Here is a 17,967-nt window from a genome sequence, read left to right as displayed (position 1 = left end):
GAAAAGATCTCTTCATTCACACTATACCACTGAAAACACAGATCACATAACCACACACACACACACTGTCATGTGCCGTAGCGTACGCATGCACCTGAGCTCCAGCAGTCACGGGTGCTTTGAGCACAAAACCCCAGAGAGCAGTGCACGTCAGACAGTTTATCAAGGATGTACCGCTGGATCTCATTTCACTATAGTTGTTAAGCGTGATCTTTAATTAATCTTGTCTCTAATTAACGACTCTTCTGTCTTTTGAATCTATCACTTATAGTGTCACAGAATCAGTACACTGCTTCAATCTTTGGCTTTCACGCTTGTACTTAGTAATTGCAGTAAAAACCTCAGATACTGTTGGTTGGTTCCTGTTGGTTTTGCACCTTTTTTACTAACCAAGTTTGTCGAGGCCATTATAATAACACAGATCATCTGCCTATTCATGCCAGAGTCCTGCAGAAAAAGTGACTGACAGGTGGTAATTTGTGTGTCTCTTTATTTATTTGTGATTTGGTTATGGGTAAACAAAGACCATGCGGGTCAGGTAGTTGAAACAGTAGGCTACAAATAATCATTCCTTATGAATTAAGTAATTATTCATAAATAATTATTTCACCGCTGCCTATGACGACGATGTCATTGTCCATCACGATGTTTCACATTAGACATCATACAATGCCAAACTGGTCGACATCGCCCAACCCTAGTTACTTTGTCTCAGGATCACGAGTCATATTTAAGTAGACGCCTTAACTCACAGTATCAATTGATAATCAACACCTGAAATCAGTGCAAATATATAAAAAGAAAAAAATCATATATATTCACCAACCTGAATGATCTCCTGATAGTTTAGATGCTCTTCTAGTCTTTATGATGGGATATTTTCACCATTTACTGCAATTTCTGTGTAGGAAAGGCTGTGATTCACTGTGAACACATCAAAAACAAATAAATTAAATAAATAAAAATATAAATGAATCATATTACATAAAATAATATATAATAAAATGATACAACTAGTTACTGCCGTTATCAATAATAAAATGAATACTGTGCTGAAACTATCTCTATGTATCTTATATAAATAAATGTAAAACACCATGTTGGATTATTTTAATATTATACAGACTACACGAACCTATTTATGATGAAGTGGATAAACTGAATATATGTCAGACATAATGTTGTTACAGTTCATCTAAAGCAATATTACACTAACAGACATTTATTTTTCGTTTATAAAAGGCTCTTACTCTGTTCGCTGCATGTTCCCGCCGGAGTTTTCTTAACTCCGGTACTGCGCATGCGTGTTTCACACTGAGCGTTAACTTCCTCCAGAGGGCGCTTTAGCATCAAAAGCCAAAACGCGGTAAATATATCGCTTCGGTTTAGTCAGCAAAGTATTTGTGTCATTAATTGACTGAAAACATCATCTAAACGTGCATAACTATTACAAAATCATTTATAAATGTTTTATTGAAAGTATAATATATATATTGGTCATTAAAATGTTTATTGATCTGAGATCGGGAGAAAAGAGATCATGTTTGTGTAAATCAGTGTTTATTAAACTAAAATAATACTATAAAACAATATAATCAATGTAAAGCAGCATAACAAACTGTTGAGTTCAGCTACAGATAGTCAGACATGATGACACTGAAAGTTAAACATCTATTTATTACTATATAATTATATTTATTATCTGTATAGCTATAGCCTCATATGTGTCTGCTTGTTTAGTTAAACATGACAAATGAATTAAATGAAAGGGACATAAAGTGTACCTTAGCTGTTAAACAATTAAGTTTTCTCTTCATTTATTATTATAATGTCTGAAATCTTCTGTAAATTGACACATTAATCTCGTTTTATTGGTGTCAACAGGCTATAAACTGCACAATCATAAACTTAAGAGTTTTAGTCCACAAATTTCTTTTATTTTTTAATTCACAGAATTGTTCAAGAGTGAAAACTGAAGTACCGTAAACCAATTTAATAACACAAACCCACAAAATCAGGTCTCTTTCCGTTTTAAAACAAATTTGCAAATAGAAAATCTTCATTCATTAATTTTCCTTCAGCTTAGTCCCTTTATTCATCAGGAGGCTCCACAGTGGAATGAACCGCCAACTTTTCCAGCATGTTTTACACAGTGGATGCCCTTCCAGCTGCAACCCAGTACTGGGAAATACCCATACACACTCATTCACACACACTAATACACTACGGCCAATTTTGTTCATTCAATTCACCTTTGGAGCATGTGTTTGGACTGTGGTTAAACCTGGGAGAAAACAAACGCCAACACGGGGAGAACATGCAAACTCCACACTGCTTAGTTCAGCTGAAACTGATGAAACTGAAAGCCAAACGTTTATTTACCAGTGGACACGTCTGCTCTTATATGAAAAATAATGACAAAATGTGTCTGTCTGATTTCTATAACACAGGACTGAACTAACAGGAACATCACATTACATGAGCATCAGTTTCAGATCTCAATATTACTGTCAACAAACTACAGGGTTGGAGCTTTAAAATCTGCTGCAGCTCTTTAATTAGAACAACAGGAGAAAACATCTGAGTATAATGAACTAAAACAGAACTTAAAATAACACTGAGCTCTCGCTGAAACTAGCATTATGTGTTAGAGTTATTAGTTTCTCCAAAGTCAAGTCAAAAACATTCTGAACAAAATGAATCTGTGTAAACTTTTCCTCATACAGAACAAAGCCTTCTCATATTAATAACCACTGACACTCAGTGTGAACATACTCCAGACCCACTGAGTCTCTTCTCACAATATGAGCACTTGAGCTTTTATATGAATCTGGAAATGAACGTTCAGCTGCTGAATGGCTTTTCTCCAGTGTGAACACGCAGATGATAAGTCAGACTCCTTGAGTCTTTGAAACTCTTCTGACATGGAGGACAGCAATACGGCTTCTCTCCAGTGTGAATTCGCTCGTGTGATTTCAGCTGTGAAGACTGAATGAAACTCTTCTCACAATATGAGCACTTGTGAGGTTTTTCTCCAGTGTGAATCATTTGGTGGATTTTCAGATGTCCAGCTCTATTAAAGCTCTTCCCACACTGCAAACACTCATGATCTCTCTCGCCAGTGTGTGTTTTCTGGTGCTGTTTACAATCACCGAGACGTGAAAATCTCTTTTCACAGAACAGACATGCATAAGGCTTCTCATTTGTGTGAATTCTCATGTGTAGTTTTAGACTTGTTGATGATCTAAAATCATGACCACACTGAGTACAGGTAAACGGCTTTTCTCCAGTGTGAACAAGCAGATGATAAGTCAGACCGTATTTGTCTTTGTAACTCTTTCCACACTGAGTGCAGAGATATTGCCTTTCTCCAGTGTGAATTCGCTCGTGTCTTTTCAAGTCTCCAGACTGTCTGAAACTCTTCTCACAATATGAGCACTTGTGAGGTTTTTCTCCAGTGTGAATCATTTGGTGGATTTTCAGATGATCAGCTCTATTAAAGCTCTTCCCACACTGCAAACACTCATGATCTCTCTCACCAGTGTGTGTTTTCTGGTGCTGTTTACAAGAACCCAGTTGTGAAAATCTCTTTTCACAGAACAGACATGCATAAGGCTTCTCATTTGTGTGAATTCTCATGTGTTGTTTTAGATTTGATGATGATCTAAAATCGTGACCACACTGAGTACAGGTAAACGGCTTCTCTCCAGTGTGAATTCGTTCATGTACTCTCAAGTTTCCTGAACGACTGAAACTCTTCTCACAATATGAGCACTTGTAAGGTTTTTCTCCAGTGTGAATCCTCTGGTGGATTTTCAGACTGCCAGCTCTAGTAAAACTCTTTCCACACTGCAAACACTCATGATCTCTCTTGTCTTCATGTGTTTTCTGGTGCTGTTTATAACTGTCCAGCTGTGAGAAACTCTTTCCACATTCAGTACAGGTGTACGGTTTCTCTCCAGCGTGAGTCTTTCTGTGTTTTTTCAGCTTGGATTTTCTTCTGAAACTCTTTCCACAATGGCGACAGCTGTGCAGATGTGTTGTTTTAGTTCCTTTAGTGTTGAAGTTGCGTTCCTCATCCTCTTGTTGTCTTTGCTCGTTCACCTCCATCTGATCTAAAATAAACAAAGTGAAAATCAGTTCAAGTGAAACATTTTAAGTGTGATAAACTTTGAATCTGATGTGCTAGAGTTAAAGTGATAGTTCACCCAATAATATTATTCATTGATTTTATTTAATCGTGGCTTTCTAGACACTCAAGTTCGTCTTACAAAATACTGGTTAAAAACCCAGAGTTACTGTGGCGTTCACTCCTGCCTGAAATTAATATTTTCAATTGATCTTGTTTGTTTTTTTCCCTCTTCAGTTTTCTATTGGTTGATTTGGTGACGTCAGGCTTTTAAAACAGACAGAAGCGGCTCTCGCTCATTCCTCCACGACACCACAGTTATCGACAGCTGTATTGTTGTGTTCTCCTTTATACTTCATTAATTTTCTGTTCGGCTTAGTCCCTTTATTAATCTGGGGTCGCCACAGTGGAGTGAACCGCCTACTTATCCAGCATATGTTTAACACAGCGGATGCCCTTCCAGCTGCACTGAACCCATCACTGGGAAACACCCACACACTCTCACTCACACATACACTACAGACAATTTAGCTTTCCCAATTCTCCTATAGCGCATGTCTTTCGATCAAGCCGGAGCACCCAAAGAAAACCCACACCAACACAGGGAGAACATGCAAACTCCAGAAATGATAACTGACCCAGCCGGGACTCGAACCAGTGACCTTTTTGCTCTGAGGCGATTGTGCTACCTTCTACACCACCGTGACGCCCCCCTTTATACTTTCCTTTAGAGCTGCACAATTAATCGAGAAAAGACTGCGATCTCGATTCCACCTCCTTTCACTAAAGTAAACTTTATTCAGAGGCGCGCCCGCCCTCCGTCCCTGTGATAACAGCTGATGCTCACGTCACGTGTGATTTTGCAGTCGCAAATACGTTACATGAAGATAGAAATGACATTTTTGAGGTGAATTATATCTTATAAATACAGCATGTGACTCTTTCAACACCATTTGGAGGTGTCCACGTTGCTGAACATTGTACGTAAAACAATGTGAAGACTTGTGCGGCCACCATTGCTTCTCTCCTGAACTTGAAAATATGATTGACAGAATCGTAGAAATGCTGGATTGAGATCGTCTAGGGGGTCGAATCGAGATCGCCATCTTTTCACGATTAATTGTGCAGCTCTACTGCATAGGCTGTGAGAGTAACAGGTAATAAAGTTGTAAATAATATTTAGTTTGTGACACAGAATGATCGTTTGAGAGCCGCGTGCAAAGTATGAACAGCACTTTGCAGTGAAAACGAAACCGAAAGCGTGCACATCATTTAAATAATCATATCGCATTTTAGGGTTAGGCTATGACTGCGACAACCATTTGAGATGTTTTTTCTTTCATAGCGAACACACAGTTGTGCATAAAAATAAATGTTTACAGTGTTAGTAAAACATACTATTATTATTGTTGTTTTACCATATCTTTGAGAAAAAAACAATAATATTTGCTGACTCATATTAATCTTTATTTTACATCTACAGAATTGTGAGAAAATCCTGATCTTTATTTTAAGCAAAAATAATCGCGATTCTCATTTTAGCCAGAATCGTGCAGCTCTACTTTCCTTTTGATATTTGTTTGGAGTGGGGGAGTCTTAACCTGCTTTAGGTTTGTTTGCTTGTCATTTATTATGTTGTTGGGCTCCTCATCTCTTGCCATTTTGGATTGTTTTGCTGATTATGTTATGGTAATAAATAATTCAGTTGGAGCACTTTGGCCGTTGTTTATTTATGTTACGTTTAGTGTTGGGTCAATAGACGATGCCATCATCCATTGGCCATAGCCGACAGACATGACGATGCTAAGCCGTCATTGAGATCATCTGCCCCACCCCCATCGCAGCAGCAACCCGCTCGCGAAAAATACACACTCAGGCCCCGTTTACACTAATATGTCTTAGATTTAAAATGACATTTTAAGACGAAAACATTCCTTGAGCACACTGGTGTTATACCTAGCATTTCTGAAAAGATCTCTTCATTCACACTATACCGCTGAAAACACACATCACATAACCACACACACACACACACACACACACTGTCATGTGCAGTAGCGTACGCATGCCTCAGAGCTCCAGCAGTCACGGGTGCTTTGAGCACAAAACCCCAGAGAGCAGTGCACGTCAGACAGTTTATCAAGGATGTACCGCTGGATCTCATTTCACTATAGTTGTTAAGCGTGATATTTAATTAATCTTGTCTCTATTTAACGACTCTTCTGTCTTATGAATCTATCACTTATAGTGTCACAGAATCAGTACACTGCTTCAATCTTTGGCTTTCACGCTTGTACTTAGTCATTGCAGTGAAAACCTCAGATACTGTTGGTTGGTTCCTGTTGGTTTTGCACCTTTTTTACTAACCAAGTTTGTCGAGGCCATTATAATAACACAGATCATCTGCCTATTCATGCCAAAGTCCTGCAGAAAAAGTGACTGACAGGTGGTAATTTGTGTGTCTCTTTATTTATTTGTGATTTGGTTATGGGTAAACAAAGACCATGCGGGTCAGGTAGTTGAAACAGTAGGCTACAAATAATCATTCGTTATGAATTAAGTAATTATTCATAAATAATTATTTCACCGCTGGCTATGACGACGATGTCATTGTCCATCACGATGTTTCACATTAGACATCATACAATGCCAAACTGGTTGACATCGCCCAACCCTAGTTACTTTGTCTCAGGATCACGAGTCATATTTAAGTAGACGCCTTAACTCACAGTATCAATTGATAATCAACACCTGAAATCAGTGCAAATATATAAAAAGAAAAAATTCATATATATTCACCAACCTGAATGATCTCCTGATAGTTTAGATGCTCTTCTAGTCTTTATGATGGGATATTTTCACCATTTACTGCAATTTCTGTGTAGGAAAGGCTGTGATTCACTGTGAACACATCAAAAACAAATAAATTAAATAAATAAAAATATAAATGAATCATATTACATAAAATAATATATAATAAAATGATACAACTCCTTACTGCCGTTATCAGTAATAAAATGAATACTGTGCTGAAACTATCTCTATGTATCTTATATAAATAAATGTAAAACACCATGTTGGATTATTTGAATATTATACAGACTTCACACACGAACCTATTTATGATGTAGTGGATTAAACTGAATATATGTCAGACATAATGTTGTTACAGTTCATCTAAAGCAATATTACACAAACAGACATTTATTTTTCGTTAATAAAAGGCTCTTACTCCGTTAGCTGCCATGTTCCCGCCGCAATTTTCTTAACTCCGGTACTGCGCATGCGTGTTTCACACTGAGCGTTAACTTCCTCCAGAGGGCGCTTTAGCATCAAAAGCCAAAACGCGGTAAATATATCGCTTCAGTTTAGTCAGCAAAGTATTTGTGTCATTAATTGACTGAAAACATCATCTAACCGTGCATAACTATTACAAAATCATTTATAGATGTTTTACTGAAAGTATAATACATATTTTGGTCATTAAAATGTTTATTGATCTGAGATCGGGAGAAAAGAGATCATGTTTGTGTAAATCAGTGTTGATTAAACTAAAATAATACTATAAAACAATATAATCAATATAAAGTAGCATAACAAACTGTTGAGTTCAGCTAGAGATAGTCAGACATGATGAAACTGAAAGTCAAACATCTAGGCCTATTTATTACTATTACTATATTATCATATTTATTATCTGTATAGTTATAGCCTCATATGTGTCTGCTTATTTAGTTAAACATGACAAATGGATTAAATGAAAGGAACATAAAGTGTAACTGAGCTGTTAAACAATTAAGTTTTCTCTTCCTTTATTATTATAATGTCTGAAATCTTTGTAAATTGACACATTAATCTCGTTTTATTGGTGTCAACAGGCTATAAACTGCACAATCATAAACTTAAGACTTTTAGTCCACAAAATTCTTGTATTTTTTCATTCACAGAATTGTTCATGAGTGAAAACCGAAGTACTGTAAACCAATTTAATAACACAAACCCACAAAATCAGGTATTTTTCACTTTTTAAACAGATTTGTAAATAGAAAACCTTCATTCATTCATTTTCCTTTAGCTTAGTCCCTTATTAGGGGTTTCACAGTGGAATGAACCACCAACTTATTCAGCATATGTTTTACGCAGTGGATGCCCTTCCAGCTGCAACCCAGTACTGGGAAACACCCATACACACTCATTCACACACACTCATACACTACGACCAATTTTGTTCATTCAATTCACCTTTAGAGCAAGTGTTTGGACTGTGGGGCAAACCGGAGCAAACCCACGCCAACACGGGGAAACATGCAAACTCCACACTGCTTAGTTCAGCTGAAGCTGATGAAACTGAAAGCCAAATGTTTATTTATCAGTGGACACGTCTGCTTTTATATGAAAAATAATGACAAAATGTGTCTGTCTGATTTCTATAACACAGGACTGAACTAACAGGAACATCACATTACATGAGCATCAGTTTCAGATCTCAATATTACTGTCAACAAACTACAGGGTTGGAGCTTTAAAATCTGCTGCAGCTCTTTAATTAGAACAACAGGAGAAAACATTTGAGTATAATGAACTAAAACAGAACTTAAAATAACACTGAGCTCTCGCTGAAACTAGCATTATGTGTTAGAGTTATTAGTTTCTCCAAAGTCAAGTCAAAAACATTCTGAACAAAATGAATCTGTGTAAACTTTTCCTCATACAGAACAAAGCCTTCTCATATTAATAACCACTGACACTCAGTGTGAACATACTCCAGACCCACTGAGTCTCTTCTCACAATATGAGCACTTGAGCTTTTATATGAATCTGGAAATGAACGTTCAGCTGCTGAATGGCTTTTCTCCATTGTGAACAAGCAGATGATAAGTCAGACTCCATGAGTCTTTGAAACTCTTCTGACATGGAGGGCAGCAATACGGCTCCTCTCCAGTGTGAATTCGCTCGTGTGATTTCAGATCTGAAGACTGAATGAAACTCTTCTCACAATATGAGCACTTGTGAGGTTTTTCTCCAGTGTGAATCCTTTGGTGGCGTTTCAGATAACCAGCTGTAGTAAAGCTCTTCCCACACTCCAAACACACATGATCTCTCTCACCAGTGTGTGTTTTCTGGTGCTGTTTACAATTAGTCAGACGTGAAAATCTCTTTTCACAGAACAGACATGCATAAGGCTTCTCATTTGTGTGAATTCTCATGTGTAGTTTTAGATTTGACGATGATCTAAAATCATGACCACACTGAGTGCAGGTAAACGGCTTCTCTCCAGTGTGAATTCGCTCGTGTCTTTTCAAGTCTCCAGACTGTCTGAAACTCTTCTCACAATATGAGCACTTGTGAGGTTTTTCTCCAGTGTGAATCATTTGGTGCTGTTTCAGATAACCAGCTCTAGTAAAACTCTTCCCACAGTCCAAACACACATGATCTCTCTCGTCAGTGTGTGTTTTTTGGTGCCGTTTACAATTAGTCAGACGTGAAAATCTCTTTTCACAGAACAGACATGCATAAGGCTTCTCATTCGTGTGAATTCTCATGTGTAGTTTTAGACTTGACGATGATCTAAAATCATGACCACACTGAGTACAGGTAAACGGCTTCTCTCCAGTGTGAATTCGCTCATGTGATTTCAGCTGTGAAGACTGAATGAAACTCTTCTCACAATATGAGCACTTGTAAGGTTTTTCTCCTGTATGGATTCTTTGGTGGATTTTCAGATGACCAGCTGTAGTAAAGCTCTTCCCACACTGCAAACACTCATGATCTCTCTTGTCTTCATGTGTTTTCTGGTGCTGTTTATAACTGTCCAGCTGTGAGAAACTCTTTCCACATTCAGTACAGGTGTACGGTTTCTCTCCAGCGTGAGTCTTTCTGTGTTTTTTCAGCTTGGATTTTCTTCTGAAACTCTTTCCACACTGGCGACAGCTGTGCAGATGTGTTGTTTTAGTTCCTTTAGTGTTGAAGTTGCGTTCCTCATCCTCTTCTTGTCTTTGCTCGTTCTCCTCCATCTGATCTAAAATAAACAAAGTGAAAATCAGTTCAAGTGAAACATTTTAAGTGTGATAAACTTTGAATCTGATGTGCTAGAGTTAAAGTGATAGTTCACCCAATAATAATAATAATAATAATAATGTATTGAAGCTTGTATGAATGCACTGATTACTGTATATACCACCTTAAAGGATATATTATCCAATTGATGTCCAAAGAATAGGAGAAGAGTAAAGAGGTCAGACACAAATTATTATGTTCAAACAATGTATCAATTTCTTTATGATTAATGTGTAAACATAATCATCACAATACAAATCAAATAAAATAGCGTAGGCCCACGTAAATGAAAAACAATTATCATATAAGATGACAATAATTACAGTACTGGAAGGTTGTAATATAGTGGGGAAATAAGTCCTAATAGTATCAGAGGACTTATAAACAGAAGGTCCAGCGATCACTTGTAATATGGTGAAATAAGTCCCAATAGTTTCACAGAAAAATCCACCTCATAAACAGAAGGTCCAGCGATCAATGCTGCAATGAATGTATAATGTATAATGAGTGATTGTGTTAAAGCAAGTGATCAGATTAAGTTAAATGTTGCTGTAAATGTTCATGCTGTTGCGGGTGATTGTGTATGTATGTGTGTGGTTCTATAATAAAGAAAAAAAAAGGTTTAATTAGTCCTCAAACTACTCACGGAAAAATGCTGCGTCATTATTACTACACGTGAATAAACACGTGAAAGATGACGAACACATAACATAATAAACGTGTCGTTCTAATACAGTTGCAAACTATAAATATGCATATAGATGCATGTATATATACATCGAATGATAATTAAAGTTTTTTAATAATGAACTATGAACACTCACGTTCTGCAATGACGCACATCATAAAGTTCTGTCAAACTCCGAAGTAATCACACCACATCTTCCTGTCATCTGATAGGATTCAGTCAAACTGCCTGCTCTGAGGATGCTGTGATTGCAATCCTAACAGTTTGTTGGCTTTAACTCTCTAAACTGGCGACTGAGCATCACGATGCGCACCGGCCTTTTTCTCTGTTCCTCTTTCATTACTGTGTCGAACACTTTCACGTTATTCATTGAACTCGCGAGCGGACCTTTTAACCACACCCACATAATAACAAAACAGGTAAAGAATAAATGTACAGTTAGAAAACAAACAATTAAAAAATCTTTTGTACAAATAATAATAATTATACTCATTGATTTTATGTAATCGTGGCTTTCTAGGCACTCAACTTCGCCAAACAAAATACACGTTAAAGACCCAGAGTTACTGTGGCGTTCACTCCTGCCTGTAATTAATATTTTCAATTGATCTTGTTTGTCTTTTTCCCTTTTCAGTTTTCTACTGGTTGATTTGGTGACGTCAGGCTTTTAAAACTTATGGAAGAGGCTCTCGCTCATACGAGAAGGATCTGGCTGCAGACTTGGTGCAGATGCAACCAAAGCTTTTTAGGCCCAAATCCAATTCTACCCCTTAGCCCTTACCCCTACCTCTCATTCACGTGAAAGGGTGGGTGTTCCACTTCTCTTTAGTGTGAAGGTGTAGGGTTAAGGGGAATGGGTAGATACCCCTCAAAAGGGAGATTTTTCAGGACCACACTCGAAAGCAAGGGGTAAGAAAATTTCCCAGAATACACCAGCTACAACAGCAGGAGAGCTGGGGTCTGTTCTCCGTACCTTGCTTAAATGATCTAAGATGATTTGGCAGATCCAGGATCTTTTAATCTTGATAACTGATTTCTCGCTAACTTGGTTCATCAAACAAGTTTGTGAATCAGATTAAAACGTCTGGATGAACTGATCTGAGATCGCTGCGTGTGTTGTTAAGGACAGATCTATCGATCCGCGAAATCATGATCAGCAATGCAACGATTGGCTGACGGCAGTCTTTGTACTTTCATTTCGGGGGTGCAGATTGCATAAGTTTTATTAATATATATAACTTTATTTATTTTATTAATAACTATAACTTTATATATATAGTTAAAAAATATTTACTATTTTCCCAAGTGTATATAACTACTACTGTAAGAAAATATCAGAATTCGGCACATACTTTCTGTATTATCTTAGCTTGAACTGACCCGATCTAATCCTGTTTATATGAACTGAACCTGCTTCTGACCAGGTTTGAGCTAGCAGAACTGTTGCTATGACAACAACTCTCGGATCAGCTTTGAAGAACGACACAATCCTGGATCGTGTCAAATCGTCAATATCTAAATCCAGCTAACTGAGTAATCCACGTACGAAGAACGGACCCCAGCACCCAGAAGTCAGGAAATGCACAAATTTGTATTTTTTGTCAAAATGACTAATTTTTACAACAAACAAGCACATGTTTTAATATATTCATAACCGAGTTCATGTTTTACCATCATGTTTAAAAAAACGCTAAAATAAAAACTGCTAAATTTCGCTATCTATAATCCATAATCATAACTCCTGTACAGCAGTTCCACAACATTCTGTCACTCGATGACACTCAAATCCCCTGTCAGAAAAGTCTAGTGGCTGCGAGTGACCTTTTTACAGCATCTGCTTTAATGTTGATGTTGAAATGTAAATGCGCAGTATAGTTACGATATTATTGTCACATTAGATTGTTATGATAACATGATATCGTTGCCTTTAGTGATTTCCTGAAGATAAATACCAAAAATAACACAACTGGAATAACTAAAGCAGTCGTAATCGTCTGATCTCACATGAAGTAAGAGCCCTTGATGACATATGATGACGTGTGCAGTTGCTGTAGTGCTGTCCCAGTTTTTAGGGGTAAATTTTAAAGCCCTTCCCCTTTACACTCTGTTTCAAGGGCAAAGAGGAAGAGGAAGAGATACAAAAATAGAATTAGGATTGGGCCTTAATAAGCTCACCTAACCCTACCCCTAACCTTACCCCTAACAGTGACGTCACTAGCTCAATTGAGTACATTGTGTCTGACATTGCATCTCTGAGTGATGCGATCTCAGCTTGCATCATAAAGGCTGCATCCAGATACTATTGGCTCATTCCTCCACTCCACCACAGTTTCTGACGGCTTTATTGTTGTGTTCTCCTTTATACTTTCCTAATATTTGTTTGTAGCAGGGAGTCTTAACTTAATTATGTTGTTGGGCTCCCCATCTCTTGTCCTTTTGGATTGTTTTGCTGATTATGTTATGGTAATAATAAATTAATTGGAGCACTTTGGCCGTTGTTTATTTGTTACGTTTAGGGTTGGGTCGATAGACGATGCCATCATCCATCACCGATGGCCGACAGACATGATGATTCTAAGCTGGCATCACCATCCTTCGATCCTTCCTTTTGAATCTATCAGGTGACGTGTCACAGAATCAGTACACTGCTTCAATCTTTCGCTTTCACACTTGTACTTTGTAATTGTAGTGAAAACCTCAGATACTGTTGGTTTTGCACATTTTTTACCAACCAAGTTTGTCGAGGCCATTATAATAACACAGATCATCTGCCTATTCATGCCAGAGTCCTGCAGAAAAAGTGACTGACAGATGGTAATTTGTGTGTATCTTTATTTATTTGTGATTTGGTTTTGAGTAAAACAAAGACCATGCGGGTCACGTAGTTGAAACAGTAGGCAACAAATAATAATTAGTTGTGAATTTATTCATTATTCATAAATAATTAATTCACCGCCGCCTGCAACAATGATGCCATCATACATCACAATGTTTCACATTAGACATGGTACTATGCCAAATTGTTCGACATCGCCCAACCCTAGTTACTTTGTCTAAGGATCAAGAGTCGTATTTAGGTAAGGGCCGTAACACCCAGTAACATTTCATAATTTACACCTGAAATCAGTGCAAATATATAAAAAAGAAAAATATTATTTATATTCACCAACCTGAATGATCTCCTGATAGTTTAGATGCTCTTCTAGTCTTTATGATGGGATATTTTCACCATTTACTGCAATTTCTGTGTAGGAAAGGCTGTGATTCACTGTGAACACATCAAAAACAAATAAATTAAATAAATAAAAATATAAATCAATCAAATAACGTAAAATAATATATAATAAAATTATACAACTCGTTACTATTATCAGTAATAAAATGAATACTGTGCTGAAACTATCTCTATGTGTCTTATATAAATAAATGTAAAACACCATGTTGGATTATTTGAATATTATACAGACTTCACACACGAACCTATTTATGATGAAGTGGATTAAACTGAATATATGTCAGACATAATGTTGTTACAGTTCATCTAAAGCAAGATTACACTAACAGACATTTAGTTTTCGTTTATAAAAGGCTCTTACTCTGTTAGCTGCATGTTCCCGCCGTAGTTTTCTTAACTCCGGTACTGCGCATGCGTGTTTCACACTGAGCGTTAACTTCCTCCAGAGGGCGCTTTAGCATCAAAAGCCAAAACGCGGTAAATATATCGCTTTAGTTTAATCAGCAAAGTATTTGTGTCATTAATTGACTGAAAACATCATCTAACCGTGCATAACTATTACAAAATCATTTATAGATGTTTTATTGAAAGTATAATACATATTTTGGTCATTAAAATGTTTATTGATCTGAGATCGGGAGAAAAGAGATCATGTTTGTGTAAATCAGTGTTGATTAAACTAAAATAATACTATAAAACAATATAACCAATATAAAGCAGCATAACAAACTGTTGAGTTCAGCTAGAGATAGTCAGACATGATGACACTGAAAGCCAAACATCTATTTATTACTATTACTATATTATATTTATTGTCTGTATAGTTATAGCCTCATATGTGTCTGCTTATTCAATTAAACATGACAACTGGATTAAATGAAAGGGACATAAAGTGTAACTGAGCTGTTAAACAATTAAGTTTTCTCTTCATTTATTATTATAATGTCTGAAATCTTCTGTAAATTGACACATTAATCTCGTTTTATTGGTGTCAACAGGCTATAAACTGCACAATCATAAACTTAAGAGTTTTAGTCCACAAATTTCTTGTATTTTTTAATTCACAGAATTGTTCATGAGTGAAAACTGAAGTACCGTAAACCAATTTAATAACACAAACCCACAAAATCAGGTCTCTTTCAGTTTTAAAACAGATTTGTAAATAGAAAACCTTCATTCATTAATCTTCCTTCAGCTTAGTCCCTTTATTCATCAGGGGGCTCCACAGTGGAATGAACCGCCAACTTATTTAGCATATGTTTTACACAGTGGATGCCCTTCCAGCTGCAACCCAGTACTGGGAAACACCCATACACACTCATTCACACACACTAATACTCTACGACCAATTTAGTTTATTCAATTCACCTTTAGAGCATGTGTTTGGACTGTGGGGCAAACCGGAGGAAACCCACGCCAACACGGGGAAACATGCAAACTCCACACTGCTTAGTTCAGCTGAAGCTGATGAAACTAAAAGCCAAACGTTTATTTACCAGTGGACACGTCTGCTCTTATATGAAAAATAATGACAAAATGTGTCTGTCTGATTTCTATAACACAGGACTGAACTAACAGGAACATCACATTACATGAGCATCAGTTTCAGATCTCAATATTACTGTCAACAAACTACAGGGTTGGAGCTTTAAAATCTGGTGCAGCTCTTTAATTAGAACAACAGGAGAAAACATTTGAGTATAATGAACTAAAACAGAACTTAAAATAACACTGAGCTCTCGCTGAAACTAGCATTATGTGTTAGAGTTATTAGTTTCTCCAAAGTCAAGTCAAAAACATTCTGAACAAAATGAATCTGTGTAAACTTTTCCTCATACAGAACAAAGCCTTCTCATATTAATAACCACTGACACTCAGTGTGAACATACTCCAGACCCACTGAGTCTCTTCTCACAATATGAGCACTTGAGCTTTTATATGAATCTGGAAATGAACGTTCAGCTGCTGAATGGCTTTTCTCCAGTGTGAACAAGCAGATGATAAGTCAGACTCCATGAGTCTTTGAAACTCTTCTGACATGGAGGACAGCAATACGGCTTCTCTCCAGTGTGAATTCGCTCGTGTGATTTCAGATGTGAAGACCGACTGAAACTCTTCTCACAATATGAGCACTTGTGAGGTTTTTCTCCAGTGTGAATCCTTTGGTGGATTTTCAGACTGCCAGATTGAGTAAAGCTCTTCCCACACTCCAAACACACATGACCTCTCTCGCCAGTGTGTATTTTCTGGTGTCGTTTACAATCACTGAGACTTAAAAATCTCTTTTCACAGAACAGACATGCATAAGGCTTCTCATTTGTGTGAATTCTCATGTGTCGTCTCAGAATTGTTGATGAGCTAAAATCATGACCACACTGAGTGCAGGTAAACGGCTTCTCTCCAGTGTGAACAAGCAGATGATAAGTCAGACTGGATTTGTCTTTGTAACTCTTTCCACACTGAGTACAGTGATACGGCTTTTCTCCAGTGTGAATTCGCTCATGTGATTTCAGATGTGAAGACTGACTGAAACTCTTCTCACAATATGAGCACTTGTAAGGTTTTTCTCCAGTGTGAATCCTCTGGTGGATTTTCAGATGACCAGCTGTAGTAAAGCTCTTCCCACACTGCAAACACTCATGATCTCTCTTGTCTTCATGTGTTTTCTGGTGCTGTTTATAACTGTCCAGCTGTGAGAAACTCTTTCCACATTCAGTACAGGTGTACGGTTTCTCTCCAGCGTGAGTCTTTCTGTGTTTTTTCAGTTTGGATTTTCTTCTGAAACTCTTTCCACACTGACGACAGCTGTGCAGATGTGTTGTTTTAGTTCCTTGAGTGTTGAAGTTGCGTTCCTCATCCTCTTCTTGTCTTTGCTCGTTCTCCTCCATCTGATCTAAAATAAACAAAGTGAAAATCAGTTCAAGTGAAACACTTTAAGTTTAAATATCAAACTTTTAATCTGATGTACTAGTGTTAAAGGGATAGTGATAGGTGCCATGACACCCAGTAACAATTAATAATTTACACCTGAAATCAGTGCAAATATATAAAAGGAAAAAAGTTATATATATATATATATATATATATATATATATATATATATATATATATATATATATATATATATATATATATTCACCAACCTGAATGATCTCCTGCTTGTTTAGATGCTCTACTAGCCTTTATGATGGGATATTTTCAGCATGTAGGAAAGGCTGTGATTCACTGTGAACACATCAAAAACAAATTATATAAATTAAAATATAAATCAATCATATTACATAAAATAATATATAACAAAATAATACAAGTAGTTTCTGCCGTTATCAGTAATAAAATGAATACAGTGCAGAACCTTCTCTATGTATCTTATATAAATAAATGTAAAACACCATGTTGGATTACTTGAATATTATACAGACTTCACACACGAACCTATTTATGATGAAGTGGATAAACTGAATATATGTCAGACATAATGTTGTTACAGTTCATCTAAAGCAATATTACACTAACAGACATTTATTTTCCGTTTATAAAAGGCTCTTACTCTGTTAGCTGCATGTTCCCGCCGCAAGGTTTTTTCTCATCTCTGGACTGGTGAATCTCCGTACTGCGCATGCGTGTTTCACACTGAGCGGTAACTTCCTCCAGAGGGCGCATTAGCAACGAAAGCCAAAACGCGGTAAATAAATCGCTTCAGTTTAGTCAGCAAAGTATTTGTGTCAGTAATTGTCTAAAAGCCTCAACTAAACGTGCATAATTATTACAAAATCATATATAAATGTTTTATTGAAAGTATATTATATAGTTTGCTCATTAAAATGTTTATTTATCTGAGATCGGGAGAAAAGAGAT

The 17,967-nt window shown here is 36.8% G+C and overlaps 4 protein-coding genes across 6 annotated transcripts in view; 1 reads left to right on the top strand and 3 right to left on the bottom strand.

The window, feature by feature from the left end:
* The window catches only part of gria4a (glutamate receptor, ionotropic, AMPA 4a), an 877,747-nt gene that overhangs the window by 514,494 nt on the left and 345,286 nt on the right, over positions 1-17,967 (top strand). The window lies entirely within an intron of this gene.
* Positions 1,793-4,110, bottom strand: LOC147833768 (uncharacterized). Its single transcript, XM_087284748.1, has one exon. The coding sequence runs from the start codon at positions 4,108-4,110 to the stop codon at positions 2,845-2,847; it is 1,266 nt and encodes a 421-aa protein (XP_087140874.1). The 3' UTR covers positions 1,793-2,844.
* On the bottom strand, positions 1,916-17,334 carry LOC141377922 (uncharacterized). Of its 3 annotated transcripts, none has more exons than XM_087284756.1 (5): positions 14,471-14,536; positions 14,045-14,142; positions 7,362-10,148; positions 6,933-7,030; positions 1,916-4,115 (listed from the first exon to the last, which is right to left on the bottom strand). In XM_087284756.1, exon 3 carries the CDS (start codon positions 10,141-10,143, stop codon positions 8,962-8,964), a length of 1,182 nt encoding a protein of 393 aa, XP_087140882.1. In that variant the 5' UTR covers positions 10,144-10,148; positions 14,045-14,142; positions 14,471-14,536; the 3' UTR covers positions 1,916-4,115; positions 6,933-7,030; positions 7,362-8,961. The 3 variants fall into 3 exon arrangements, with proteins under 3 accessions (XP_087140882.1, XP_087140883.1, XP_087140884.1); XM_087284757.1 differs by having other exon boundaries at positions 7,362-10,143; XM_087284758.1 differs by lacking the exons at positions 14,045-14,142; positions 14,471-14,536 and adding an exon at positions 17,253-17,334.
* LOC110437928 (uncharacterized) lies at positions 15,024-17,703 on the bottom strand. The gene is made up of 3 exons (XM_087284774.1): positions 17,660-17,703; positions 17,253-17,334; positions 15,024-17,002 (listed from the first exon to the last, which is right to left on the bottom strand). The coding sequence occupies exon 3, from the start codon at positions 16,995-16,997 to the stop codon at positions 16,068-16,070; it is 930 nt and encodes a 309-aa protein (XP_087140900.1). The 5' UTR covers positions 16,998-17,002; positions 17,253-17,334; positions 17,660-17,703; the 3' UTR covers positions 15,024-16,067.

This window comes from Danio rerio, chromosome 15 (genome assembly GCF_052040795.2).
Source record: "Danio rerio strain M-AB ecotype USA chromosome 15, GRCz13ab, whole genome shotgun sequence".
Taxonomy (NCBI): domain Eukaryota; kingdom Metazoa; phylum Chordata; class Actinopteri; order Cypriniformes; family Danionidae; genus Danio; species Danio rerio.
Note: the sequence above shows the minus strand (reverse complement) of the source record. Positions and strands in the feature narration are given on the sequence as shown.